This window comes from Dermacentor variabilis, chromosome 11 (genome assembly GCF_050947875.1).
Source record: "Dermacentor variabilis isolate Ectoservices chromosome 11, ASM5094787v1, whole genome shotgun sequence".
Lineage (NCBI taxonomy): Eukaryota > Metazoa > Arthropoda > Arachnida > Ixodida > Ixodidae > Dermacentor > Dermacentor variabilis.
This window is the reverse complement of record NC_134578.1, coordinates 43591213-43619104: the sequence shown is the minus strand read 5'-3', so window position 1 is coordinate 43619104 and position 27892 is coordinate 43591213. Positions and strand designations below refer to the sequence as shown.

The 27892-nt window shown below is 46.2% G+C and overlaps 1 protein-coding gene across 1 annotated transcript; it reads left to right on the top strand.

Moving 5' to 3' along the window:
- The first annotated feature begins 311 nt into the window (after positions 1-311).
- Positions 312-27811, top strand: LOC142563818 (uncharacterized). Its single transcript, XM_075674459.1, has 3 exons — positions 312-456; positions 7120-7476; positions 23902-27811. Exons 1-3 carry the CDS (start codon positions 351-353, stop codon positions 24195-24197), a joined length of 759 nt encoding a protein of 252 aa, XP_075530574.1. The 5' UTR covers positions 312-350; the 3' UTR covers positions 24198-27811.
- The last annotated feature ends 81 nt before the right edge of the window (positions 27812-27892 follow it).

Below are 27892 nucleotides of genomic sequence, written 5' to 3'. Positions count from 1 at the left end.
ATACATGCGCAGACTTACACACTCGCACGCACAAACGCGGAGGACGAAGTCGTATGATAAAATTACGAAATTTTCAGGCAGTAGATGACGCCGGGAGTCTTACGACATATTTGAATAGAAATCGCTACAAGAGGCCTTTCTCCTACAGTAGACGAAAATAGACTGCTTCTTATGGTGATGGACGGGTCCTACCAGAATTTTCTTCATTCGCATTAGATATTTTGACTATTCGCACACTCCTAGTTTAAGCTCAAGGAAGTTCTGTAGAGAGGACACATATGTTACGATATGCCCGCTCCTCCTAGCTCGCCAAGGCATCAGATGACCGAGCGGGTGCTCCCGATGGCGGCATGGGACAGAATCGATGCGTCTCCCGCGGCGGTGGCGTAACCGCAAAACGGGAGAAGACGGGCCCCAAGAGAAGCACTGGTTCCACGTTTCCCTGGTCATTCTACCGTAAGCCAACGAAGCCTCTCTCTAGGGAACGCTGCAGTCGACATGCTAAGGAGGTGTCTACGTCTGCCAAGTGTTATTTTTTACAAGGCAAAAGCAGAATGTGTGGGAAAACGAAGTGGTCCAACATGCACGCGGGGAAAAGGCCAATTGATGCGGATTTTCCCGTTTCAAGTACAGAATCTAACGAGGGAAATTACACTGCATTGGAAGGCTAATTTGACTCTCAGTGGGATTCATTAGCACGCACCTAAATCCTCAGTGAGAAGAGCTTTCCCATCACCTGTCACCTTAAGACTACGGCAGCCGCTTCTCAAATGGAGGAGTAGTAAGGTTTACTCTGCATTAGAAAGTTCTGATCAACGAGCTACCCGTTTGGTCTTAAGATGAAAGTGAAAATTATTTCTTTAATTATTTTTATCACGCATGTGATCGGGCAGTAGAAATATTCGCGCTGATTTCGAATATTTTGTTATTGGTAAATGTGCGCCTCGATGTAGCCAGCTCTTTGGCGCATTTAGTGCCGTAATGCGATCCCGTATGTGCCTACTAATAACCCCCATTGTGCTTCGCATACGCCTGTGTCAGTGCTTTAATATATAATTACTGCCAGTTAAATTAATAAAAAAATCTTATTTAGGAAGGTGACTAATAATTATTGAACAAGCGAGCAATGCAAAGAAAAATGATGAAGTCAGTATAGTGCGGAGACAAAAAACCGGCCTTATTTTCATTTTATAAAGGCTAATTCATAGGTGTGGGCGAATGTCCGAAGTTTCAAATACGAAACTGCGCACTATTGTGATCCAGCTCTTGGTTCGTAGATCAAACTCGGGCATCACACAGGATGTTACTTCCTTACGGCATCGGAACACCTAAACTATGGCACTTGGCCTGCAGTATATACCGGGGCGTCGCACTAAGGCGACTAAGCGGACCGTCGCCTGGGGGGATTGATGAAAACACACTGTTTTATTTTTCATATTGACAACTCGCATCGCTCCATCGATATGGGAGCTCTCTGAATGTTGGAGCACATGACATAACTGATCACACGAACATCTCAACACACCACATGTCGGAGCGCACACGCGCACCACACCGAAGACTCATTTTTCAAACAGTCGCTTTCTCTAGATAAACCGAAGAGTGAATCAGTGCCCCGTATCTGTGCCATTCGTAATAATGTTCGAACTGTCTGAAAAATCACCGCCATGATGTAGCACCATTTCTCCGGACTTCGCCTCCGATGTTGCGCAATCGCATCGGCATACGACACAAGCACAAGGCAATTCGCCTTTGCAAGTCGATGCTGATCACACGGAAGTCCTCGTCATTGACTCCCTTGCATCAATTAGCGGACACTTCACGAGGTCACCTTACAGAAATTTTAGAAGCCTGGCCTTGACGGTTCTTACCGCCTCCGCAGTATGCCTGGATTGCAGTCACCCCGGAGGGAGCTTTTTTCTTTTCCGTTGACCCATCAATACTCGTCGCCACTCCGCATCGTCGTCTAGGCGGGTGCTGGTTAAATGGTGGCTTGGTGAGAAGAACACGACGAATACCGATTGCCGTTTTGAGACGTAACAACACTAACTAAATCTCAGCCAAGTTTTACGTTCGGGCGCGATGCGTGGAGCTCGCAAACGGAGAGCGAAATTACCTTTTTTTCTAAAGGTACGTCCTCATTAGCAGAAATAAGCGCGCGCAAGGCGGCGCGCTTAAAAACACGTACCGCGTTCCGAAGGCCCCACCACTGCGCGTTGCGGTCGCGGAGGGCGGCGGGTAGGCGAGAGTTCTCGCCCTCTCTTGAGATGCCTCGGGAATCCGCGAGAATTCCCGCGTGTTTCAGTCGTTGTTCCATCCCGGCTGCTGGGCCCGGCGCGCGCAAAGGTCGGGCTTGCCGGCGAGAGCATTGACCTCATCGTCCACGTGACGAGTTCGGCGCTTGTGATTGGCTCGCTCGGGTTGCGAAAACGCGGCGCCACGAAAAAAATGGGTTCGCGACCCATCCTCGGAACGAGACGTTCATTGGAGGGATCGCCAGTCATCTGTGTGCAGACGCGAGTAAGAGAGGGCGCGAGACAGCAAATCTGGGGGCGTTTGCTCCTTGAATATATGACTCTGCTTAGGCACTATGGAGGAGGCTTCTTAGCACGTGTTGTAGGCTTTTGTCCCTAGGCATGCCAGCATTGCGGAGTGGGATCGAGTACGCTCGGACGCTGGGCTGGCGCGGTACAGTAGGTGAAGCAGCGGGCTAAGTCAGTCGTGGCGGATCGTAACTTCCTCGCGCCTTACGGCAATGTACCTTTTAAATAATATCACAGATTATTCTGTGGTAGCAGTCGCGACTGCAGTAGAGCCTGGGCCGCATATATTGAAAATATAGAAGGCCGAGCAGAGGACCTTAGCAACCGCGGTTGAACGCAAGTTGTTGAAAGACCCCCGGTGACGATGACTGACCCAGCACCAGCGCCGCCAGGCGCGAGAAAGTCTTTCCGACGTACCTTCAGAGGCAAAGTTCTGGCTGGAGTTGCAGAATTCGCTGGGCACGGTGGTGCTGAAGTTAGCATCACAAGTTGGCAGCTGGACGTATTCATACGTATTGAATTGTGTTTTTTTTTACTAATTGTAACAACGTGTCATTGTTTCGCATTATTGCCGACACCTCCGGGACACCAAACGACGTTTCCAGGACGCCGCCGACGCCTGCGCGTGCCAGGGGTGTATAAGATTGGCTGTCCATCGCGGACAGGCAATTTTTTATGTGAACACCCCCTGACACGCTTCGGCCTCCGCCGCCTCAACCCACGGGCCGCCATGCTTCCAGCTTTGATCGCCTTGCTACCCCTTGGGTGCCCTGGAGATCCGGCGCCGCCTGCTTTAGTATAACCTCAAGTGCTCTCCTGAGGCCTCCGTTTGCCGGTTACATGTGCCCTCCTGGAGCAGTGCTTGTAGAAGTCAAAGCTATCGTCGCGACGAAAAAGCGACCCGCGATTTATACAAAACCAGTCAGAGCATTGCCCCTTGAGACATAGCGATCACCAAATGGCGCGTCCGTGCCCTGCCTCACCGCGCGGGCAGCCAGCGGCGGAGCGTAAACAAACTCGACCGCACTCTGCAATGCCGGTGTGTTCAGGGGAAAAACGCCTACAACACACGCTAAGAAACCTCCTCCTTAAGTGCCTAGGCAGAGTCATATATTCAAAGAGCAAAAGCCACCATCGTATTTTCTTTCTCGCGCCCGCTCTTACTCGCGCCTGCGCACAAACTACTGGCGATGCCTCAAATGACCGTCTCGTATCCTCGCGCGGCAGAGAATTCTTGCCGCGAAAGCGCCTTTGCGGTGCGCGTTTTTAAGCGCGCTGCCTAGCCCTCGCTTATTTGCGCAAGTGAGGACGTACCTTAACACTCTCTTTAAAGAGAAACATACTACTCACTCTTCTCGGGCTGCTATATTTCGTCATATAGCAGATTACCAGAGGCGCCTGCTATTGGCCAAGAGCTGACGTCAACCAAGAAGTGTGTGTGGATCAGTGCGCTTCTTGCTACCGCTACTGTGTACATTTATTGACGCACTTTAAATTATGGGGTTTTACGTGCCAAAACCACTTTCTGATTCTGAGGCACGCCGTTGAGGAGGACTCCGGAAATTTCCACCACCTGGGTTTCTTTAACGTGCACCTAAAACTAAGTACACGGTTGTTTTCTCAATTCGCCTCCATCGAAATGTGGCCGCCGTGGGCGGGATTCAATCCGGCGACCTCGTGCTCAGCAGCCCAACACTGACGCACTTTAATAACCAGGCTGAAGTAAGCGAAAATCTACGTTTCGAAATTCGATAGGAATTACGTACTTCCGGAAGTGCACTGCCCTAGTATCACCGACCATGGTCTGCTAGTGCTCAGCTGCTACCCCCCCCTCCTACCCTGAGCAGCAATGAAACTTTAGCCACACTACTTATCACTCTCGTAACGTCGTGTGTCGCTAATTTCTAAATGTTTGGACACACAACTAGCGTCGAACCACGTGAGACTTAAGTTCAGAAATGACGCACGCTTGCTAGCCGCTGCTAGCTAGATGCATTGATGGGCTTCGGTTCGTATTGAGCTATTGCGTACAATGCGCAATTTGAATGTCGCCACTATCTGTTGGTCAAGCTGGTGCAGGACAAAGCTGGTCTGTGCAACGTAAGCGCGGCCACACTGGATAACACGAGCGCGAATGCGCACTCCAACCAAGTCGTGCACAGTTAGGAATATATAGTTGCTTGTAGCTGCGTCTGCAGCGTTACGTAGATACCGCGGCCGCCGCGCGACGAACGCGCTCTCAGTACCCTGATATTGCGTAAAATACCGATACGCTATGAAGAATGGCAGCTCCTCTTCGCCCGGCCGTGCCGAGGCTGACGCCGCGTCGCTATTGGCCTACTGGCATCACGTAGGCCTTCGCACAGGCGTCTTTTGTTTACAGTCGCGCTGCACCGTCATTTATGGTTGACAAGCGTGTACCGACTGGCGAGGAGCCCATGTTTGCGCCGTTGCTCTTCCGTGTTGGGTCCGTATGATAAAAATGACCTCGAGCCATGCATCCCGATTTCTCAAATCAAAATTCGTCAGTTAGGACTTACACACAACCTCCAGACAAGATAGCGCCAGATTGTAATTTGAATATACGAGAAAACATAATTCTGATGCTCGGCGCTTGAGGTCTGTGTTAGTAGGAGCAGCGTGCCCCAGAAGGTTCGCCTTCGCGCATAGCGTTCGCCGCCAGCGTTTCGAGGAAAACATTACGGTTACATAAGTCGCAGCTGCAGGGAAGCGTGTGAAGCAGTCGGGGAGCTTTTAATGGCTATCGGCGTTCCACTCTTACAGGCGAAGCTTAGGCGTTCTCCAAATTTTAATGCGATAGGGTTAAGGGGTCTTTGTCGCAGAAAATCCGTTGTCGGTGTCGGTGACGACGTCTCCGGCCAAGAAAATCATCTCGAACCACGCATCCCGATTTACGCAGGCCCTCAGGGTGGCGTAACTGTACAAAATTTCTCAAAGTAAAATGCGTCAGAAAACTCGCAAAGTACGACTTACACACAACCTACAAACATTATAGCGTCGGATTGTAGTTTGAATATACGAGAAACATAATTCGGTTGCGCAGAAACTGAAACACAAAGCTCTTTTAATGCGACCGCGCTTTCCAGCTGCCATTTTAAGTCTGTCTTTGTAGAAGTTGCGGCCCGCTCCGTTCCTTGCAATACTATTATAAGAACTAGGAAGCTCGCCTGCGAGCATAGCGTTCGTCGCCAGCATTTCCATTAAAACATTACGGCTACATAAGCTGCAGTTGCCGGGCAGCGTAGGGATCTTTGAATGCTATAGCATTCCAATCTTAAAGGAGAACCTTAAGCGTCTTCCAAACTTTTAGAATTATAGTTATCAAAGCAGGAGAAAAAAAACCTTCAGTCACTCAATTGTATAACCTTCAGTATTGAAATTCTATATTGTGCACGAAGTTACTCAGAGCTAGAAAGCCAACGTCAACGCTTTAAATGAACCACCTTGCAATCCGTGCATTCACTCGGCGAAAGGTCGTCTGGTACGCTCAACCATTGTAGGCGGCGCCACTGTCGAGGATTGAGCGCGAAAGAAAGGATAAAGGAGCAGGAGCGAAGGCAGAGGAGGAGAGTGTCACTACTTTACGAAGCTTCAGGTTTTTTAGCTCGCTGAGCTCGCGGTGACTTGTTGAGGACAACTGCGCGCTGTGATTGGCATATGTGGGTGGCGTGACTCAAAGCCTGAGCGCCAACATCTCACGAACATGTATGGTTCCCAAGTAACGCACCCTTGATGTCTGTCATCAAGATGGTCGAAGCTTCCTACGTTAGGAATCATTTAAACGCGAGTCCGGATTGCGGTATCTATCGCTTAGCCGATGTGCTCGTTGCCGATGTACTCGTACGACAGAACGTAAGAAAGTTTGTTGCACTCTCGGAACTTGTGATTGCCGTAGAGACAAACGCGAAACGAATTGTTCTGCTGACGTGACTCGGTGCGAGAATTGCAGCGCGTGGCTATCGAGTACAGTGTAGTGCAGCAAAGGGATGAGGCGCCGTGCACTCAAGCCTAAGCTGAGGGATAGTGCTTGGGTTTGGCGCCTCGTTGGCGCCAAAATCGGAAGTAGTGGCGTATATATGAACACCGAAAATCGAGTTTGAAATGCGTGCCGACCGTTGTGTGAATCCCCCCGAGCGCGTAGCCTTCGCAGGACCGGGAGCAGCGCAGAGGGGATCGCGGACGGTCATTTATTCCCAATGACTCGTCCTTTGCTGAACGGATTGGAGTATGAAGGTAACGAAGCATTGAATTGCTGATGAAGAAAACAAAGGCGGCCAAATAACAGATATAGTGTTGCAAGTGAACGCCATTGCTGTCTCCATCTGTGTTCTTTTCATTGGTAATTCACCTTTCAAAGCCTCAAAAGTCACACCAACTAGTCCAAAGGTGCACGCTTACACAGCATTGAAGTACTTCTTGCGGCAAAATATTTCTCAACTAGAATATTAAAACAAAGAAAGTGCTTCAGGATTTTTTTAAGCTGCCTCTCTTTCCAGTTGTCCTTGCTCTTCATTCTTATCCACACCAACCATTCGCCAACTCTCGACGTGCGCAGCATTGAACGTGTCGTTCATGACAGAGCTGAACAGCCGAGAGCAGCTTATCCTGTACGCGAGCTTGATCATCGCCTGTGTCACAATCTTGGCCATTTTTTCTTTGGGCCTGGTGCTGTTCTTCTACGCCAAGCCGTCCCCGTCGCCACTGGCGTGCCTGACGCCCGAGTGCATCGAGGCGCGCGGGTACTTACGCCGTATGATCAACACGAGCAGGGACGCTTGCAGCGACTTTTACGGCTACGTCTACGATTCGTGGCTGGAGCGACGAAAGGACGGCGGGAGCTTTCACTGGGACAACATCGCCGCGTGGCTGGCCAAGACCAACGAGACTCTTCTGCGCAACGTCAGCTGGAGAGGTTAGTATTCATAGAAACGGAAAGCACTTCTGCGCTTAGGTGACGTGCATGTCATACCGCACACATGATGGGCAGAAACAGGCGTACGGTGCTCCTTTTAACATTTTATACCGATGCCTTTTGTGTGACGTTAACGCTTCTCGCCGAATAGACAATTTGAGCAAGTGGAAACGTGCATCATCGCGTGTGCCACTGTGATACAAGCGGTATAGAAGAATTCAATGAAGTCAGATGTGTGTTGACACGTCTCCGTGCTTAACCTTCCAACGTTCTTCTTTCAACAAGCGTCATATGTCGCCTTCGTGGCTGAGACACAGACAGCTGACAGATACAGGAGACGATGCACGTGACATTCGCTACTGCTGCCACCTCGCTAACTCAAGCAATCTTCACGTCGTTAATCCAGCATTACACTCGTTTTGTATTTTTCTCAATAGCACACAAGCGGTTTGGATCTACGAGTCCAACATACCTCACATACCTGCAAGCTTTCATTATCAGGATGAAGTAGAAATAATAGCATGGTACTTAATGACGGGTCCCGGCTGCCCTATCTGACTAAATCTGTAGTTATCGCTGCCACGTCCACCTAGTCGAGGGGGAGTGAATGGCGTAGACTTTCCCTTCCCTTCACAAGCATCTGTTATGGTGTGATCCCCGCCGTTATTATATGTGGCATTTGTTTTCTTAACCTTGCTGGACGGCCCTTGCTTTGTCAGTGTGTCACAACACTGTATGAATACTTCAAAAACAAAACACGCTGCATCGTCACCGAACAGCTGAGTAGGATGAGATGCTGCACCGAAGTTGGGAGCGTTAGGCGGGCCTTCCTTTGAAATGAGCAAAAAACAATGACGTAATTTAGAATGCTATCACTGTTTCTAAGGTGGTGACCAGCTCCTGCCCTAACCTAGCTTGGGTGAAAAGTCAAATAGCCGCAAGATGTATTTCGCGGGATTACAGCCCTAAACGTAAGCCTCACCAGATGCGTTAATGAGTACGTGCTCGAGCATGTCTCTGAACTTATGTAGGTTTAGTGAGGGACATCGGATATGCAGAGCTCAGACCTTGGCAATAAAGAAATCACTTGAGAATATCACCGCCTGCGTGCGTGCGTGTAGATATGTTATAAGATGGAACTTGAAACAAAATACTAGGTTAATGAAAGGAGCCAAATAAGCGGAACGTATGACAAAATGGGTATAGTAAAAGTGAAGTTGATATTTCAACCACCAGTGTATCAAATTCTGAAAATATCTTCAGAATTTCGATTTCGTTAGAGCAACAATGAAAACTTCTGAAAGGCATGAATTCATAAAAAATTTGTAAGCACGACGTTTTTTTTTTCATTTTTCTGATGCCCACGCACTTGCTATCTGCACACTGCAAGGGTAGGCACCAAAACTGCAAAAGTTAGTTTGATATTGTAAGCAAAAGTTAATCGGAGTGTTATAACAAGTCATAACTTTTCTGTTACGGATATTCAGTAAATAAAGTGTTGAGCGACAGCTTTTCATCGATTATTACGCTGCATTACTAAAAGCCGAATTTCGTCATTTTATTTTCACACTTCTTTTTCCCATATTTCTTCGATGCGAGTAACCACCAAGAGCTCCAAAGCTAGTTTCAATTTTTCCGCATGCGTTTTTCTTACTTATAGGGTAGCTCGATTATACCACTCCGATAGCAACTCCGTTAGTGCCTTCTAGAGATAGTCACGTACTGCTACACGGATCACCCCTCTTGTCTCGCCTCCCTGGACTCGTATGTGTACGCATATAAGGTGGCTGCGGAAGCAATCCTAGCCTCGTTCTGCCAATTGTCATCAAGGTTAAGCGAAATAGACTGAGGTCATGCTAGGTAGTACCGTAATATTGCATTTCGTGCAGTTTCTTAACGCGGAATGCGGGACGGAGCTTCTGCCACGTTTGAACGTACAGGGCACCATTCATTTTTTTTAGTTACCTAAGTTTTCAGTGATCAGTACAACGTCACTCTGCCCTATCTTAAGCATTCTCGTTATTCAGTCTCTGACTACTCGGCTGTCCTTGAAGACTGCATCAACCATCTCTGTGAAAGCGATCACTCCGGGGCTGATGTTCAATGCCTTTCGGGGCATCTTCAAAGTGTTTTATCCTTCGTACACTGTTACAGCTGATTCTCGTGTCCTCATATGCAAGCCGAACCTCTTTGAATGTCTTTGACGCAATTGTGCTCTCTCACCAACAATTCTACAACCCCACATTGACTTAACTAGGCGTCATGTGCTGACGTTTTGTTTAGCATAGTGGTCGCTGGAATGTGGAACTTGTTTATGCCAAATAACACTTTATGATTGATATGAGGATGGCGCAACGTACCACTAGCATACATTCTAGTACGCTTTCAGACCCGCGTTCTCAGTATGTCGCACTGTCAACCAAGCGGGATGGAATAGTGCACATGTCGTTAGCAGTTTGCCAGTGTGATTATTCTGGCCAATTTTGTGTGCTGCCCCTAAATGGCTCGGTGGAACCGGTTCCTTTCATGTCAGAAAATGTTATAACATTATTGAGAACAAACCAACATAGTTTATAATTTTGTTTCTTTAAGGAAAATGCCCTTAGCTCAGACTAATGCGATATGTAAAATAGCTATTTTATGCTTGTTGACATAATGCGGCCTTAAGTATAAAGTGCTTTCAGAATGAAAATTCTCGGCAAAGTGTAATTCATTCAGCTGGGTTTCCACGAAACACAGAAAGGGCTAAAGAACATCTAAAATACTTCTCTAACGAATAATTAAAAGGCCTAGAGGAAATATCGGTTTAAACTTTATTTGGATGCACACTTCTTGAAAACCACCTATACCTGGGCTTACGCCTCGTTCTTAGAAGTCGAAATGTTATTGAATTTTTTTTTTTGAAAATTATACCGTTTCTTTCTAATTGCAAATATGCTAAAGAGGATGAGGGAGAAAGCCAGCGCGCTCACGAAACATTTACTAAATTTCTTGAGATTCTCATTTCAATTCGTTGTTACTTCCTATTACTTGTTTTCTACCACCAAAGGTCGTGGGTTCAAATGTCTTGATTAACCTTATTTCAATTAGCAGTACCTGTATTCACTCCGCCTTAATTAACACCAATGGTCATGGGTCCCACTCCCACCAATGGTCGTTTGTTTGAGTGCCAACAATGGCCTGTGGGTGGCACAACCAATTTTGCTGCCATTGAATGTTGGATAAACGGCAGAGAGCCAATTTTTTGATAACGCCGGACAACAGATATTCCGACGTATGATCCACTTAAGGCTGTCGCCTCAAAAATTTCACATCGAGCGCAAATAATTTATATCAGAAGTTACTACAATAGCCATCTATACGACCATTAAAACAAGGCTGGATGGGAAGAAAAAACCCACTAACGCAGGATCAGAACCTACAACTTCTCATTCCCGAGTCAGATGTCTTAGCCACTAGACCATGTGAGTATTTTTTCTTCGCCTTGCCTGGCACGATAGAGGAACAAATAGATAAAAAATATTAAGGGTGACAACTGCACAATTGCACTGAAGCTGCATACGAATTGCCACGAAAATTTGTATAAATCATCCAGTCAAATACAGTATTCTACTTAGAACATTCAGACTGTACCCTCGCATATATATATATATATATATATATATATATATATATATATATATATATACTTCTCGCGCACAGACCGCACGCTGTTGTCGAGATCGGGATGCCTCAGTTGGATACGCGTCTTCCATATACTGTAGAGTCTAAAGATAATAAAAGTCAGTTTCGCCCGAAAGCAGAAAGACATATTGCAATAGCGAATTAGTGGACAGCTATACGAATTAAGGATAATGGTTTTATTGGCCGCATACACTTGTAAACATAGACACATGCTTCTCATGCAAAAATAAGCGTGCGATTTGTTTGAGAGTGATAGATGACGGCTCTAATTTTGATACCTGGAATGAAGCGAAAGGCTAGTGACTGGCGTAGGCACCACAGCGGTACAGGGAGTAATGCTGCAGGCGTGAAATTCGACTGTAAAAATTCCGCGGTTGGCAGCGATAATTCCACTGAACGTTGAACGAGGTCTCGCGGCAAGAAGGCAAACGAGATAATGCGGTGGAAGTTGGGCGAAGTGGCTGATGTTCATCCCTGAAGCGTCAACTTGAATGTACCTATATATAGATGGCGTTGTCATTCGCGATGGCTATTGTTGCTCTCATGGATCCTCACTTCGGAAGGCCAGGACATAGCCGCAGACCTTGGGCTTGCACATACTTGGGGACAGGGAGCTCGGTCCTGCCGGTCGCAGTTCGTGCAGGCAAGTTATAGCGTAGAGGATCGAGGAACAGTGCTTTATTTACTTTGAGCATCGCTTTCATAGACGCACACCGCTGGCCGTGAATTTACCAAACGAATTCGGAGGTCATGACTGATCATGGTTAGCTTCTTTTCCAAGTAGGAGACATGAAGGCTCCAGAAGAAGACCGCCCTATTATTACTCCTAGAAAGGGGTGCATCTTCTCGTAGGTGCTCGACTGAGCATTAAGACTCACGACATACGGTCTCGTTCATTAGCGCGTGGAAGCGACCAGAGGGTACTTCTCGGTGGAGACTTCAAGATCTCGTGCTCGAAAGTAATCTGGTGTTAGTTTAGAAACCAAGTTAGCCTTCTTAAGCTTTCTTTTTTTTCAAATTTTAGAATATAAGAAATGCAGTCCAAGAGGATATATTAACGGTTAAAAACAAGAACGGTAAATGCGATCTTCGGGGCGAAAGTGTTGAAAATGTTTGGGATAACTTTTTGCCACAAATGTTTATTCATTTCATAATATACCAAGATGGGGGGGGGGTCTACACGCCTTTAAAGTAAGTTTACGAAGTATCTTTGAAGTATTGTGTTTTGTTGGCTAACAACAAGCGAAATAAGAATATTATTAATTTTATCCGTTTCCACATGTCGAAGCGACACCATGGACCCAATTGTCACGTACTGCTTTGCTAATACATAACCTAATTCCTCAACGAGCGAACGTGCCACCTATAGAGCATTTAAATCTAACAGCACTAAGATCCACTGTAATTTCGTACACACTCTGGCACGCTGTGATCCTAAGTGAAGTTTACGACTAGCGCTCCACTGATATGCTACCAGGTCATCCTACTTCCGTTGTTGGTGTGCCTTGCGAACCTTTAACATGTGCGCAATATGGAGATAACAAATATTTTAAAAAAAGTTAAGCGGAAACTTCAGGATTACAGCTACAACGAGCATCGTAATCGTCCTGTCTTCTTGCAGCTTGAGGCGCTTTCTTTTCTTTTTTCGTTTTCCGGAATATTGCTCAATAAATTGGGCACAAATCCTCTAGGCACCTTGCAGACTCGGCGAACTGAAACAAAATCGATGAGGCGACAGGCCACTGGACAAGCTCTGCCATCTAGTGTAGAAACAAAGAAACAGACCGGCGGCATTTGAAGGGCTCTGATCTTGGAGCCGAGGACGCCTTGCTCGTCCGCGTTTTCATTCTTGCCCACCGCTTGCGCACATTTCCGTTTTCGTAAAGAAACATTTTTTCCCGTCATTTCTCGTTATGTTCAACACCACGGGATAAGACATTGTTCCCAGGAACACACAGTCGGATGTTCAATATAACCCACGAGTCTGTGTACATGGCTGTGTGCCATTTTCGGGTGTTTTAGTGGAAAACTTACGTCTTGGTTCAGAGCTTCACAGGCAGAGCTTGACAGAGAGCTTCAGTGTATAATTTAGCATATCTATTTATGTAGGGCATACTGTAATCCTGTAGAAAAATTACTGTTTGAAATAGTAAATATAGTCTCCCTGCGCCTGCTTCCTTATTGTCGGTAGTGCCTATGGCATCCTCGACTCCCTCTATTTCGCTAAGACAATAACTCTAGTCATTCAGCCAGAAGGGTGTGGAATATTTAGGAAAGTATGATATGGCAATCTGAATTTGAAACACATCTGCTCGCACACTCCACAATAAAAAATTCTGTACTATGCACGCTAGTGGAAATATCCGTAGCTAACGTACTCGAACGAGGAACGAAACTAACAAATACTTAATGTCACATATCTGCTGATACGGTCAATATTCAGGCCTACCGTACATAGAAAAACGTTTACATGATGAAAAATGCTCTATAATTGAGTTCACCGGCTTTCCCTACTGCAACTGTTCAAAAAATGAATTCAAATTCTATGAACGTGCGTGTTTCATTTTCGACTTAAATAAGAAATTAAATTAAATAAGAAAGCGAAGGCTGTAAAGCATACTTTTGCTGAAAATAAAAACGGATAAAGCTGGCTTTAATCAATAAATTACAAGGGGATTGATGTCATGAAACATTCACCGCGAAATTTGCACCAAGCCGCAAACAAGCCTATTCATAAGCATTTGTTAGCGAATAACAACATAAACAACTGATCACTTCTAAACATTATTTAAGTGTTGGTTGATGGACGCCGTCTGTGTAGACCGAACTGAATCACCCTTTGAACCACTTGACAGTTTCTGTATCACTAGAAACGCCAGAAGCCACCAACTAGGGCATGTGACGTGTTTTGAGAATACGGTGAAGCTTTTTCGGTTTTTTTGCAAGAAATCTTTTCAACTTGGCTGGCGTTTTAGCGAGTAAGCTCACCATGAAAACGTTCCGGCGCTTCTTGGGTGCAAACTATTTATTGTTCAAAGTGTTTTGTGAAAGTTGGCTTACAAGTTCTAATGTTTTCACTTAGGCTGGTTGCTACTTGCTATATTGCGAAGAACAGCCATAGACGTGACACAATAGGGCGAGAAACAGACACTGCAAACTTCCGGCCCCTCCTTTCTGTTTCGTCGGCTTCTTCCACTCTCTGACCTTCCTGCCTCTTCATTAGCACAGTACACAGGAGTCGATTATGCGTATACGATATGACTTAACTTGCTGAGACGTAATTTTGCTCTCGCTCCCTGTCAGGTTGCGCACCTGTCTTGTTTCGCCATGTTCCAATGGAAACGCAGGACAAAACGCTGAGGAAACAGGCGGCATCCACGTCATGCGCCACGTCTACGGGAGTTGCCACCGTTACGTGTCGAATCAGTCGACGGCGCCGTCCTTCGAGACAACGCTGGAGTCAGCGCGGAATCAGTTGAACTGGAGTGAGGTTCGCAATGCCCGAAGCTACAGGGAGCTCGTCGCACATCTCTCGCGCGCTTCGATCCTCTCGGGGTGCCAAACGGTAATGACCATGGAGGCGTTCAGCGACCACGATCGCCTGGTGCTCAGGCTCTCCCGCGGCCGCTCTCTCCTGCGCAAGCTAACCACGACGGGAAACCGGGAGGATTTGGAGGGGGTCCTACAGCGTGTTCTAAAGAGCAACCTTTCCGAGATAGTCAAAGTCGACCCAGTCGTCGACACCGACATGGACGGTAAGCGTTCCGCCGAAGCTAAAGAAGAACCGCAAGTGGCCACAACTCTGAAAGACGTTCTAGATGGTATCTTTCCCAACGTGACCGTACAGGACTGGGTGGACGCGCTCAAGGAAGTCCTGAATTCCGGTGGCAGGCGTGTCGCTTTAGCTGATGCCGCTCTTGTCACAGGAGCACAGTATTTTGGGAAGGCGTTTCGTAACTTGCCCGACATGAACGGTGTCACGACGACATCGTTGCACGTGGCATCGCACCTGGACGCTGAGATCCTGTCTTTGGAATTGCCCAGAGAGTGGATGTAGGTGGAGCCTCCAACGATCGCTCGCTTCTGCGTCGCGCTTCTCCAGAGGTGTCTCACGGACTCGTGGCCGCTGATGGTCGCGAAACTTATGGACGTCAGAGACAGTGCGAATCTCATAGAAGTCATGTACCAGGATCTGGCGCAGGCATCACATGATTCCAATGACCTGCTCACGTGGCTTCCAGAGACAATGCGAAGTAATTTAGGGAGAAAGGTTTATATGACGTCCCTTATTGTGGTGTCCGACAGTGTTTTAGTGAGTGCGAGATTGCAGTCAAAATAATTATTCTTGCTTCATCAGCCTAAATATATATTAGGCAGCGTGCGATATTTTGTCAGTCTTGCTAAGCTAGCGTAACTCAAGAGGGTTTGCGAGTTGAACACAGCGAAGTTGAGTTTCCACTTATGGTCTGTTTGGTTAAGTATGGTGAGGATAAGGTTACTTGTGACGCTTATAGTGTGCCGAATAATTGACCGCGTCCTGTGCTACAGAACTGCTCTACACACCATTGAATACAAAGTAGCATTCCTCATTAATAAGGACAAAGCTGAGAACAGTGATGTATTGCACAGCTAGAAATAAATGATAGCAGTCATCGCAATAAGACCAAATACAAAATATAAACTGAAGCTACTACAAGCCTCGCACAACGTCATCAACGTCAAGCGGTTGAGTTGTTCTATGATGATATTGAATTAGCAGTTGGAAAGGTCAGAACTCACTATACTGCAGCCAAGGGCGACTTCTGTGCTAAAGTTGGGAAGAAGCCAGAGAACAGGCCGTCAGAGTCATACCGCAGAACAGGCTCGCTTCAGGAAAGGGTATCCAAGAATGTATCCATCCATGTCATCAATCAGGTAATTGAGAAATCTGCGGAGTACACCCAATCTAATGATTCAACTTTCATAAATTACGGAAAGATCTTTCATTCAGTAGAGATACCAAGAGTCATGAAGGCATTCAGTAGCCCAAGAGTAGATGCAAATATCTGAGCACATAGGTCCAGAGTTTTTGCAGCGACCTTAAATCATGACAGAAAAAGCGCTAAATTGCCGAAGAAAAAAAGTCAGCCAAGGCGACACAATCCCTCCAATGCTATTCGTTGGTTGCTTAGATGTGAAGTATCCATGTTGTTACACTGGGAAAGAGTGAGGATCAGTGGGGAGCACCTTAGCAACATCCAATTTGCAATTCACATTGAACTTTTCACCAATGATGAATACAAGTTGCAAGAAATTATGGGGAACCTTGGCCGACGAAGATTCAGTGTTGTTTTGAAGTCTAATATGCAAAAGATTGAGGTAATGTTCAACAGCCTTCCACGAGAAAGCGAGTGCGTGATCGGAAGACAGTCCCTGAAATTAGTGTAAGGGTACGTTTATGTAGCATAAAGTGACGACCGGCAGCCTGCTGCTATCATTGAAAACATAAATCGACAACCAGCCCACCTCACCGCTACTGACATATGTGGCAATAACTTCGAAGTTAACGGAGAAGTTTGAGAAGAAGTGAAGGACCGAGACATGGAACAGTAGCAGTTTTTTCTGAAAGGCGGAGCATTGATAGCTCTAGCAATTTAATAGATAACCGCACATAGTGAGGTTCTACAACAACACCCGTGTACCCTGCGTTGGGTCCACCTAACAAATACCAAGTTGTCAAAAATATTCCGGAGTCCCCTCTTACGGCGTGCCTCATAATCATAGCATGGTTTTGGCACGTATAAAGTCTCACAATTAAATTATTTTGAAGTAATGTTTATAGTTAGGTATGTCTTATATATTATCATAAAAATTAGTCCACCAATTAAACCGCAAATCATGAGGTAACGCGTACACAGCCTGGTATGAACATATCAGACTGGATCAACGCGATCACTCCCTTCACATCGCTGGCGTGATGAAGTGTGCCGGCCGCAGGGCCGAACGCTTCGCGCTGCCTTTCGCTTCAATGCGTCTTCGAAATTTAGAATTACGCGACATCCCATGCTACGCGTGTGGAAAGACGGAGCACGTGAAGCCACCAGCCATCTCGGGTTGCCCCACTTTGCGCTTTCCGCAGATTAGATCGAACATAGAGCTCGTGAGCCACGTATGCGCTCAGCCGTGTAGAGATCCACGCGCATAGGAGGCGCATAGCGTAACAACTCATCCGTAGTAGTACAGTAACATTCAAACATTCGTAGTGTAACAATTCAACCGCAAACGCTATTCGCTGTGCGGCAGATTGCAACTTATTTCGTTATCAATCGCCACCGGCTGCTCCAGCCGTCTTGTTTACTGGTTGATCAGGCTTTCTTATCAGATTCAAATTAGTAGCCACCGGTTGTTCTGCACGTCATATAAACCCATCTAAAAAGAAGCGTTCCTCGGAAACCTTACGCATTCCTCACTTGGAAATGCTTCGAAATCTATCAGTCTATTAACGATTATGCGAATAGTGGCTGTTGGCGTGGCAATAAATAGCGCTTCGCGACGTTTTTCAACCCACGCGGTGTGAAAGATGGTCTGCGTTGAACAAGGAAAAATATGATCCAGGAAGCAACCGTAGTACGTGCACTCGTACAGACGCTAGGCCTAATCTTCGTACAACCAAAACTTTCCACTGTGACCAAGACGTTGAAAAAAAATGCAGTGTGTCAGGTAGATACAGATGTCATGTATAAACGGCTCTTCCTGCTCAAGCACTGGTTCGTTTGCGCTCACATTGGCGATAGAGGTAGCATCTTATGGTGGATGAACTTCATTATCACATTTGTGCGCATTAATTGTTAGTTGCGTGTGGGGATAAAATCCCTAGTACCTGCAGCCCAAGCCGAAACCAAGTTGATACTGGGGAAGTTGCGGGAACGGATTGCTGGAACCCTACGTCATTTGTGGGCGGAACCGCACCTTACGAACCAGTCATGGTACGTTCCTTGAGTCTAAGTTATACCTTTAGACGGCACCACGGTTCTGCTCGCTCAAAATGCTTAATTGTCTGTGCCGCATTGCCGTAGGCGACGCTTACTACTATGTTACTCTGCCATAAGGATCATATAACAGATTAGGCGCACTACTAAATTGCTTGCAAGAAACATGCATTTTCCAGAATTTCAAGTGTCAATGCTCGAAGGGTTTACCCGTTATGCTTACGTATACATAGCTCTCCTATTTTCGTAACCTTCCGTATAAGTACTGCTTTGACGCATCCTGGAGTATATAATAAAAGAAAAAAAGCAATTTTGCTTTATGAATGTCAGAAATGATGTGGATACGACTAAAGCTCTCATAAACCTGGCTCGTAAACGTTATCGCGTCGACCGGGCTGACGTTGCAACAACAACGACCTCAAGGCACACGGAGGCTCGCCATCATGCGCACGCTAAATCATCTGATGTCCGAAGCATTATGGTCCACATTGCAGGGCGACATTCTAAAAGGCGAGGGCGACGTCGAGGACAACTACGCTCCACTTCTCGCCTACATCGAAAAACAGAGCGTCGAGTTCATCGATATGTACCTGAAAGTCATGGCGTATGGACACCAGAGGCGGGCCCGGCCGCCTCCTGTGCTGGCGCAAATGTACGTCTCGCGCTTCGAGCGTCGCCGGTGCTGCACTCTGTTGTGGTTCCGACGGTGTACCAGAGGGCGTCGTACCTCTACGCGACGGGCGTGCCGCCCCACTACAATTACGCCACCATCGGGGCACTGCTGTCGGCGCGAACCGCCGAGATCGTCACACCTGCTGCGCTGCCTACGGGACCGGCGGTAAACACGGCTCCTCACTGCTTACTTCAGCAGCTGAACAATAGTATAGGAAAGGCAGGCTCTAAACATATTCCCGAAAGAAGGAGGAGGACAGCATATTCAACTGTCGTACTTCTCGTGTCCGTGTTTTGCATACCCGCCTTTCTGTAACATAAACCTTGTTTAGCTTTCTATTAGTCCAGCGGACCAGAGACAATGACACATGCGTACGAAAACCTCTGGCTACCTCTTGTATAGTTAGCACTTCCACTCGGTAGCGAAGCCGCCCATACTTCAATGACGATGTGCCACGCGTACAGTATTTCATTATTTTTTGGGCGTGTAATGATTTTAGCTCCCGTTGTCGATGACCTTTAAGAGACTTCGAGGTTAAATTCGGAGTCGTTATTCTGGAACTCAAGACGACAGCGGAGCAGGAGCGAAACGAAAACATCTAGGCATCGTTGCGGGAACAAAACTAGATCACCCGGGCCACCAGTCTAAACTCATGAAAATACCGTCTCTGGCCCCCAACACTTTGTAGATGACCGATTTTCGCACTCTAAATATTGTCCAAACAAGTTAAAAAAACCGTTGCTTCCGAGTTCTTCCTTATGTCTGTTCATAATACCACTCAAACTGTAACTTCTAGGACGCTGAAATATTAATTTGTGATTTCCAATAGAGACGTTGAAAAAGCAGGTACAAGGCACCGTGCACTTGATTGTCCTCTTTTGGCAGTGGTGCAGTGTGGCCTGCGCTCTTTTCGATGCCAGCGTTTCGTGCGTTCTGCGGCGCTTGTTCCGCGTCCCCTCACGAGATGGCGCCACACTGCGGGACCAAGCTGGAAGCGTCCGGCGCGCCATAGTTTGGCCGAGACGAGATGTGCAACGAGGTCCTGTTCAAACCAGTTTCATTTCGCCTCAGTAAGCTTACAGGCCTGCGTCGCGTCGTGGCCGCATGCGCTTCTGCATCATTCTTCATTTCAATGAGGTCGCCGTCACAAATGCTTAAGCCGAGCAATGCATCTGTGTGAAAGGAGGGGTAGGAAGCGTTTTCCGGAAACCGATCGCTCAGCTAGTTATACGCCAGAGCAGAAGACTGCTCGACTGTGCCGAAAACGCCACGATTATGCAGTCGTTCACGAATGTGACAACACCACCATCGAGCGTGGCCACCCACCTAAGGCCGCACATTTGCAGGCGACCACTTCGTCGCGACAAAGGAAAAAGAAGTAGCGACAGACGCTGAGCGCGCCGCACTGATGTATGAAGAAAAGCGGTTGAAGGCAGCGGCACCTTAGGCAGCAAATGATGACATAGGGACGCAACTGGCTCCTGTCAGTGTCTGTTACAGGAAACAATTGCGTCAATATGGACCAGAGAATAGCGTGGTGCGGTGTGGTGCGGTTTGGCGCCGTGTGGTGTGGGGATGCGTGCGGTTAGGAACATGCACTATACCCCTTTTAAGGTTGTGGCTGGTTCATCTCCAACCGATTTGCTTTGCTGGTAGCCATTCCATGATCACATCTATTCTAGATTACAGGAGAGCCAGCATGTTTTTTAGCAACACGTTAGCAATTTTTTGTACAACAAGCGACACATGCAACCATCATTATATCACTGGTAGCTACCGCAGCGTTTTTTGTGAGCCCGTCTCCTGCAAAAAACGCGAACAACAGACTACGGCCATGTCCCGGCATTATAGTGATAGCAATTATACGGACGCTCGAAGCAAATTTCCACTGCTTGGCTGCTAAAGTGACGAAGCAGGAATGACAAACGATCAGCGCATCACTCAATCGGCACGGTGGCGGAGCAAGTGTATCGGCCTGTGAGCCTGAGCCTTGCGCCCACGCGCACGGCATGGACAATGGCGTCCCTGCAGAGTTGCTGTGTGTATACATGTACTGCTCTGAAAGGAATGGGCAGGAAATACCATGTTATATAACCTTATATTTCACTGGGTGCTGATGAACGAAGATGGTTTCTCATCAATCTCATCTACAGCAGAAGGGTGGCTGCATAGGCTGGTTTATGAAACATTACTTCCGTCAAAGAAAAGCCCGCTTTAGTGAGCAAAACGCTGAAGCACGGAAGAGGGTGACAGGACAGAGCACTCTCCCGTTACGTGCTCTTTGACTAATGACCTTCTACTGCGACGTACTGCACGCGAAAAGGGTTCTTACTTCTCTGAAATGATAATCTCTTGCACCATCTATGTGCGACGCCTTAAAACACCAGGGTGTCCGGCAAGTATAGAGGGGAACTTTGGTGCTGCGATCCTTCAGCCACCATGGAAATCAAGGCTAGTGCATGTATTTGTCTGATCTCCGTCCATGGGGCTCGACACGATTTTACGACTTCGTTTATACGCTGTATCAGGACCTGAATTGAACTACATTTCTTAGTAATTCATACATTACTAGTGAAGTCGGAAATAACACTCTGCAAGCAAGCACGATCGCTGCTAATTGCAGTGGTTCTCTTTGTCCGTGCGATTTGTTCATAAGGCAAATTGTATGGAGATTTGTTTGCCTACGGAACCAAAAAAACTCGTTTTGTTTAACCATGTTTCAAGTAAGGCCGAGCGAAGCTATACCCAAATACATTGTATTGACTCGTCGGTGCAGTCAAGGCAGAATGCGTGGTTTCCTAAAACAAGTAGTCTAGGCTTTTCAGCTTTTGAAGGTTCGACTATCCATGGAATACTTAAGTCGGGTAGCACGAAAGCGCTTATATATGGACCTGATAGACGCAATGTTGCCGGTACCATTGTATCACTCGATGTTCTGCTTGGGACTTGAAAAGAACGTTCTAAAAAGAGTAAAACGAATGCGAGTATGCCCGTGAGTAAGGTCCTTCTTTTTCCCGCTCCGCACCAATACTTCACCTGTCAAACGATGGCTAGAGGAAAAAGGACTTCTTGTGTCTTGGAGCGTCAACTGCTTACTATGCCGAAAATCCGAAACATTGGAACACATATTTCTTTACTTCTGGAATGCCGTATTTCATTGGCATATCTCACAGAGAACCCTTAAGAAAGATTTACCGATTACGCCATAGGGTATTCGTTTCTAGCCTAATCTAAATGAAGACAGTGTACTTGTATGACATGTTCATGTTGTTATCCTTGCATAGCTTATGGAAAACTAGAATAGCCGTGCGACATGCTGGAATAAACACCCGGCCTGTTAGAGAGTAATTCAGCAGAACCATTTGTTATATAAGGTGAATGTATAATGTGCATAAAGAAGCATGGCTCAGTGTGATGAATGAACTTGCGAACTTCAAGCGCTTTTAGCCCCCGTGTCAGCCTACCAATGGCAGGTATTTTTACCGTTACATTCCAGTATTGTGAAAATCTCTAGTTTTGTTTGTTGCCATATCGGCAATAAAGAAAAAAAGCGTCCGTGGTGTAATTGGTTTCAATATCGGGATACTGTGCTTGAGTTCCTGAGTTGAAATCCTGGCGTCGGACAATTTAACGATGTTCATTCAAATATCTTAGACGCCGTATTTTTCAAAAAGTATTGCTCTACAAAGGCACCTTATAATTTCAAACCAGAAGGATGAAACTTAGGCAAATCGATGTAATACCACATCAGTGCCACGTTGGCTGGACTGCCCTGCTTTCAACTTTTTTAGACACTAGCGTCACAATTCCCTCTCGAGTACATGTATGACGCTACAGTTTCAAAACTACTGACGAAGCTCTCCATCACGTAAGGGTTGCAAGACATGTATGGTAGCGTCCGGGTCTCTCTTTCTTCGGCTCTACAGCAGTTTTCTTACCTGCTGCGTCGCCTCTAGGATATAGACTCATTGATTTCAAACACCACGATAAATGTCTCTCTCGCTGTTTCGCCCTTCGCGTAAAACTCACATTTTTTTATTGTGCGCCTGTAATGTCTGCTCGTGTGATTCGAAGGTCCCCACGTCCTGCTGACAGATAAATATAGTTCACACCAAAAGATGCGATTTGTTTTCACTGATACATTTCTAGTCGAGAGAATATTTCCTAAGCCGGCAGAAATGTTGAATATTAGCAATTTTTCGCCCAATGTACCATGCCCCAAGAATCTGACGCCACCAGCATCACTGTATTTCTTGGGGCTGTTCCCCCAAAAGAAAGACTGAAAAGTGGCCGGTTTGAAAGAGCGTCATCTTGAAATCGAAAATTCACAAGTTGAGTGCTCTTCCATGTGGAGTTGAGCAAGAATGAGGGTAACGAATGGTCTCGATACTTCTTATTTTTAAATGCGAGAGACGCTAGCATAATGAAGCCATGAACAGCATAGAGAAATTAGTCGTTCACGCAACTGGCATCTGTAAATTATTGACAAAATGACTTCACATTGTATAAAGATACGATTTTGCCCTTGGTTGACGCCCAACGGACATCTTTCCCATTACAAATACTATGCTCTACTATTGAGCTACCGCAGCGACCACGCCTCTGTACGAAATTTTGGGGCATTTGTGCTCGCGTTTTACATGTAGCCTTGGGAGGGTAAGGCAGGTTAATCCTGTCCTAACCATCGGTAACGTGTCTCTTCCTCTACTTGAATTTCCCTTTTCCAAGTTTTATATACATTTCAATAAAAAGAATAGTTATTTCCCTTTTGTACTTTACAGGTTTATTGCTTTTGTCTTAAGTGGTCGTGAGCTCCGTCTTTCGGTGTGAAAATGTAAAGAGGTGAGAGGGGATATTAGCGTTAAGTTGATGATTGGTACATATAAGGCTATTAGTGTAAAATAATTCGGTTTCGGAATCATTGTCCTGTCAGTCATCCCGACGGAATGTTCATGAGCCTCCGGAGTAGGGAGGAATTTGTCTCTTTTTGCATTGTCTCGCGGGGAGACCCTGCAATTGCCATAATCAAATGATTAACCAACCTGAGACACTTCCTGCCTTTCAGTAACGTTTTTGTTTCCGCCCTTCATCATTCAACAGGACACCGCATTGCAGCTCATCGGCCCTGGGCCACGACAAGAAGCAGCCGCGAGCAAGTACAACGCGAGCACCCAGTGTCTGCAACGGCTGCACAACCGACTTGGTCTGCAGCGCCACATCGTCGGCAGCGGCGAAGTACAGCGTCACGCCATGTATCTCCAGGCCTTCAGCTTGCGGCTGGCCTACGAGGGCCTGCTTGCGAGCTTCGGACCAAAGTCCCTGACCGACGAGTCCCGCATGCTGTGGCCCGAGGCGCAGAAGACGTTCTTCATGCGCTTCTGTCTCCTGTCTTGTGACAGTGACCAGAAGCCCAATCCGCTGTCCCCTCGAGCTGGTTGCCTTTTGCCGCTGCACGCCAAGCCGGAGTTCGCCGCGCTGTTCGGCTGCACATTGCGAGAGGATTTTGTGAACGATAACTGTCCCCTTTAATTAACTCTGAAACGCATATGATTCGTACACAAACAAGAAAAAAATGAGCTGTTAAAGTGCCATTAAGATGCTGCGTGAACAGTTGTATTTTCATCGCCCATTCACAAACTTTGGAATGAACGTCGAGGCGATCCAGCCGCTGTTGGACATTCCGTATTCACGCATTGTTCACTGGTTATATACCTTTGTGGCGTCGAAATGCACGTACTACCTCGACATTTGGTCTGAATTTACGATTTTGTGCCTTGCTAGATTCATGGTGTTTTTCGTACTTACCTCTGCAGTTTTAAGTTGTCCGGGTTTTCAGAAAGCTACTAACGCTAACGTATATTCGATCTTTTCCCTTAAAGTTTCGCTTCGTTGTTCAATTATTTGTGACCACACCGTCACGTGTACCTCTTAGGAGTGCGAATTTTATTTGCATGGGCTCTGAATGTTTCTTTGTCGTGGCGCTCGAAATGGAGTCGACGTTAGCATCAAAAATTTTTATTTGTTCTTTTATTTTTTCCTTCTCCGTGGTTGGAATGATGGTGCCTCGATTGTTGTTGTAAAGTCCATGCTTATTGTGTTTGCCGTGGTACTTGCAGGGTCAGGGTTCTCATATACTAAATTTCACATGTGCAGCCAAAATTGCAATGTTTAGTTACCTGAGTTGCTCCAGCTGATGTATTACAGCATTCGAACGAACAGGACGGCTGTGGCTGTATATGGTTCAGGATTGCATTACTGCCTAAACACTTCTTCCTTAAAAATGCACACAATGCGAAGCGTGTAATAACAGAAGCTTTCAGCGAAGGGGTGATTCCAATGTCACAATTTAGAAACCTGGAAAATGATGAAATGCAACACGAGAGAACCGCCAGACTCTCTTCAATTCAATTTGTTGCACTTCACAGACAAAATAAGACTTCGACGTTTCCACAACTTGGTACAACTTGACATACCAAAGTGATACCACTGATATGTTTGTGTCTGTACAAAAGCAGCCTAAAAAGTATGGACATCAATTCGGAGACTCAAAGTCAACAAAATCTGTTTGATCCCTAGCACATTTATTTTCGAAAATAGAGAATATACTGACATTTCACTAGTAAACAAATTAAATGGTCAGTTTTTCCAAGGTGGGGTTACAAATGAGATTCGCACGTATTATTCCACAAAAGATCTAAATGCTTAAGCATCAATTGACACTACCAACCAGGTTTCTTTCCCCGCGCAGTGAAGTTAGTCTTTAATTTACTTAAGTCAATGGAAATAGACTGTGTTACGGGATATTAAGAAATCAAAGCAGAACCAATGAGTGGCGCTGCTGGTATTTTGTGTGCCCCGCTAGGTCATATATTCGACAACGTGCTGGTTACAGAGATTTTTCCTTGTAGTATGAAAATAGCCAGAATAGTAGTTCTGCATAAAAGTGAATTCTTAAACGAACTCAATAATTACAGGAACAAATCTGTGCTACCTCTTACTTCAAAGTTTTAGAACTAATTTTGAAAATCAGGTTAACCGTATTTCTGGATCAAAACAGGTACTTGTCGAAAATCAGTAGGATTTTCGGAAGAATATGTCAACAGAATAGTCACTACTTTCGGATAAGGCAGTAATACTTAATTTTGAAAATAATGAAAGCACTATCAGAGGTATTCTTGACTTCAGAAAAGCTTATTATTCTATTAGGCATCACATCAGGTTTCAAACGTTTCCTTTATATGAAATCACAGCTGTTATTTTAAATCTTATTCGCAGTTTTCTTTTCGGATAGACTTCCATTTGTACGCCACAAAAGTGATAGGAAGTGCGGTGTAACACAGGGGCCCATTTTTGGTCCCATATCTTTGATGATTTTAATCAATGATTTTGTAAATATACCGCTTACACCTAAATTGGTCCCCAGCGTCTCTGATAGCAGTTAATTCTTTTTCGGTCGTACTTTAGAGGAATTCCAAACAGTGGCAAATGATTGGTTACATGAGTATCAAATTTAGTCATCTCAATAAAGTTTAAGTAAATGTTTCTAAAACTAAGTTTATTGTGTTTAAGCCTAGGAACAATCCTGTTATCACTGATATTTATCTTTGTTTTGCTCCACACGCAATTGAACGGGTACTTGTATTTAAATTTCTAGCAGTCCTTCTCGGAGAAAATTTGAATTGGTCTCATCACATAAATCAAGCACACTCTAGCATCTTCAGGTCTAACCGCATGTTTTCTAAACTCCGACATGTGGTTCCTACTTGGTTATAACGTCAGTTGTATTACTCACTCATCCATTCTAATCAATACTACTGCTTATTGGTTTGGGACACCATGAGCAAAACAGGTTGAGGTGGGCTAACATTCTCTCAAAAACAAGCTGTCCGCCACATAGAAAACTTCGGATGGCTCGATCACACCAAAGAGTTCTAAAAAAATGACGCTGCATTTGTTGACACATAATTAGCTAATATCAAGCAATGACAACAAAGATATAGCCACTTTCATGTTCCATTCTGTATAACCAACTATGGAACTAAACAGCCCAAGCAGCTAACACCTTTCTTTTTCTCAAAATCAAACCCGGAAGTTGTAATAGGAAAGATTGTATGTCAACGTCGCGTTCAAAAAGTGTTGTGAAATCTGTGTTGTCCTCTACACCGCCACCAAATGCGTATGACCTCTAGCACCATGCAGTGTATGATGTATGTAAAAAAATATTTTTCATGTGTGACACTGTGGCTTCCACACTGGCCACGATAATAGTCAGTGATTCTAAAACCGCCATCTTAAATTACGCAAAGGGGCGCATTTCGCCAGAATCGCAACGTATCCTGGCAAACTTCCTTGGTGAGAAGGTTGTCTATATCATCTGGGCGCCTGCGCACTCCTCCCTCACCGGCAATGAGGCGGCCGACACCGTGGCTCGAGGACTCACAAGCCGAACCACCGGCGCGCCGCGGCTAGGGCTGACAGAGCACCGGATGGTTGGCTACGGGGAGATAACTAACCATTACAGATCGGGAAGGGGGCGTTTTCATCCCGCACACCCATCACTTATTAAGCAGCTGGCGGTGGCATGGCGCCTCCTTCAAACAAATACATATCCAAATCCGGTGACTTATAATCATTATTACCCAGACCAATATTCGGCCAATTGTAAATTTTGTCAAGAAAGCGCGGACCTGGATGTCATTATCTGGGCCTGCCGTCGGGCGCCCCGACAGGGCCAGAAAATTCAGGATCGGAAGCAGTGGGAGACCGTGTTGCTCAGCTCGGCCCCCGAAGACCAACTTTTGGCTGTCCAGCAGGCCGAGGATGCCGCTAGAGCTCAAGGGCTTCTGGCTGCCATCTAGGCGGGGTTGGCCCTCCCGCCAATCTGCCGGCTATATAAATAAAAGTTATTTCTCTCTCTCTCTCTCTCGTGTGTGACATACACCAGGGAGAGGCCGGCTTCGTTAACCGAAGGCATTTGCTATGGATCCCGGCACACACTGGATTGGGCACCGCCAACAAAGCGGCTCACCGCGCTGCTCGAGGCCTCGCTCACCGAGCATCATCGGCGGAAGAGCTATCGCGGGGTGCTGCA

Bases quoted from the DNA above. Each gene is read 5' to 3' on its own strand.
- LOC142563818 (XM_075674459.1), top strand. From the start codon at position 351: ATGGGACAGAATCGATGCGTCTCCCGCGGCGGTGGCGTAACCGCAAAA. The intron at 457-7,119 runs GTAAGCCAACGA...CGACGTGCGCAG, and splicing joins GTTTCCCTGGTCATTCTACC to CATTGAACGTGTCGTTCATG. The intron at 7,477-23,901 runs GTTAGTATTCAT...ATCATTCAACAG, and splicing joins GCGCAACGTCAGCTGGAGAG to GACACCGCATTGCAGCTCAT.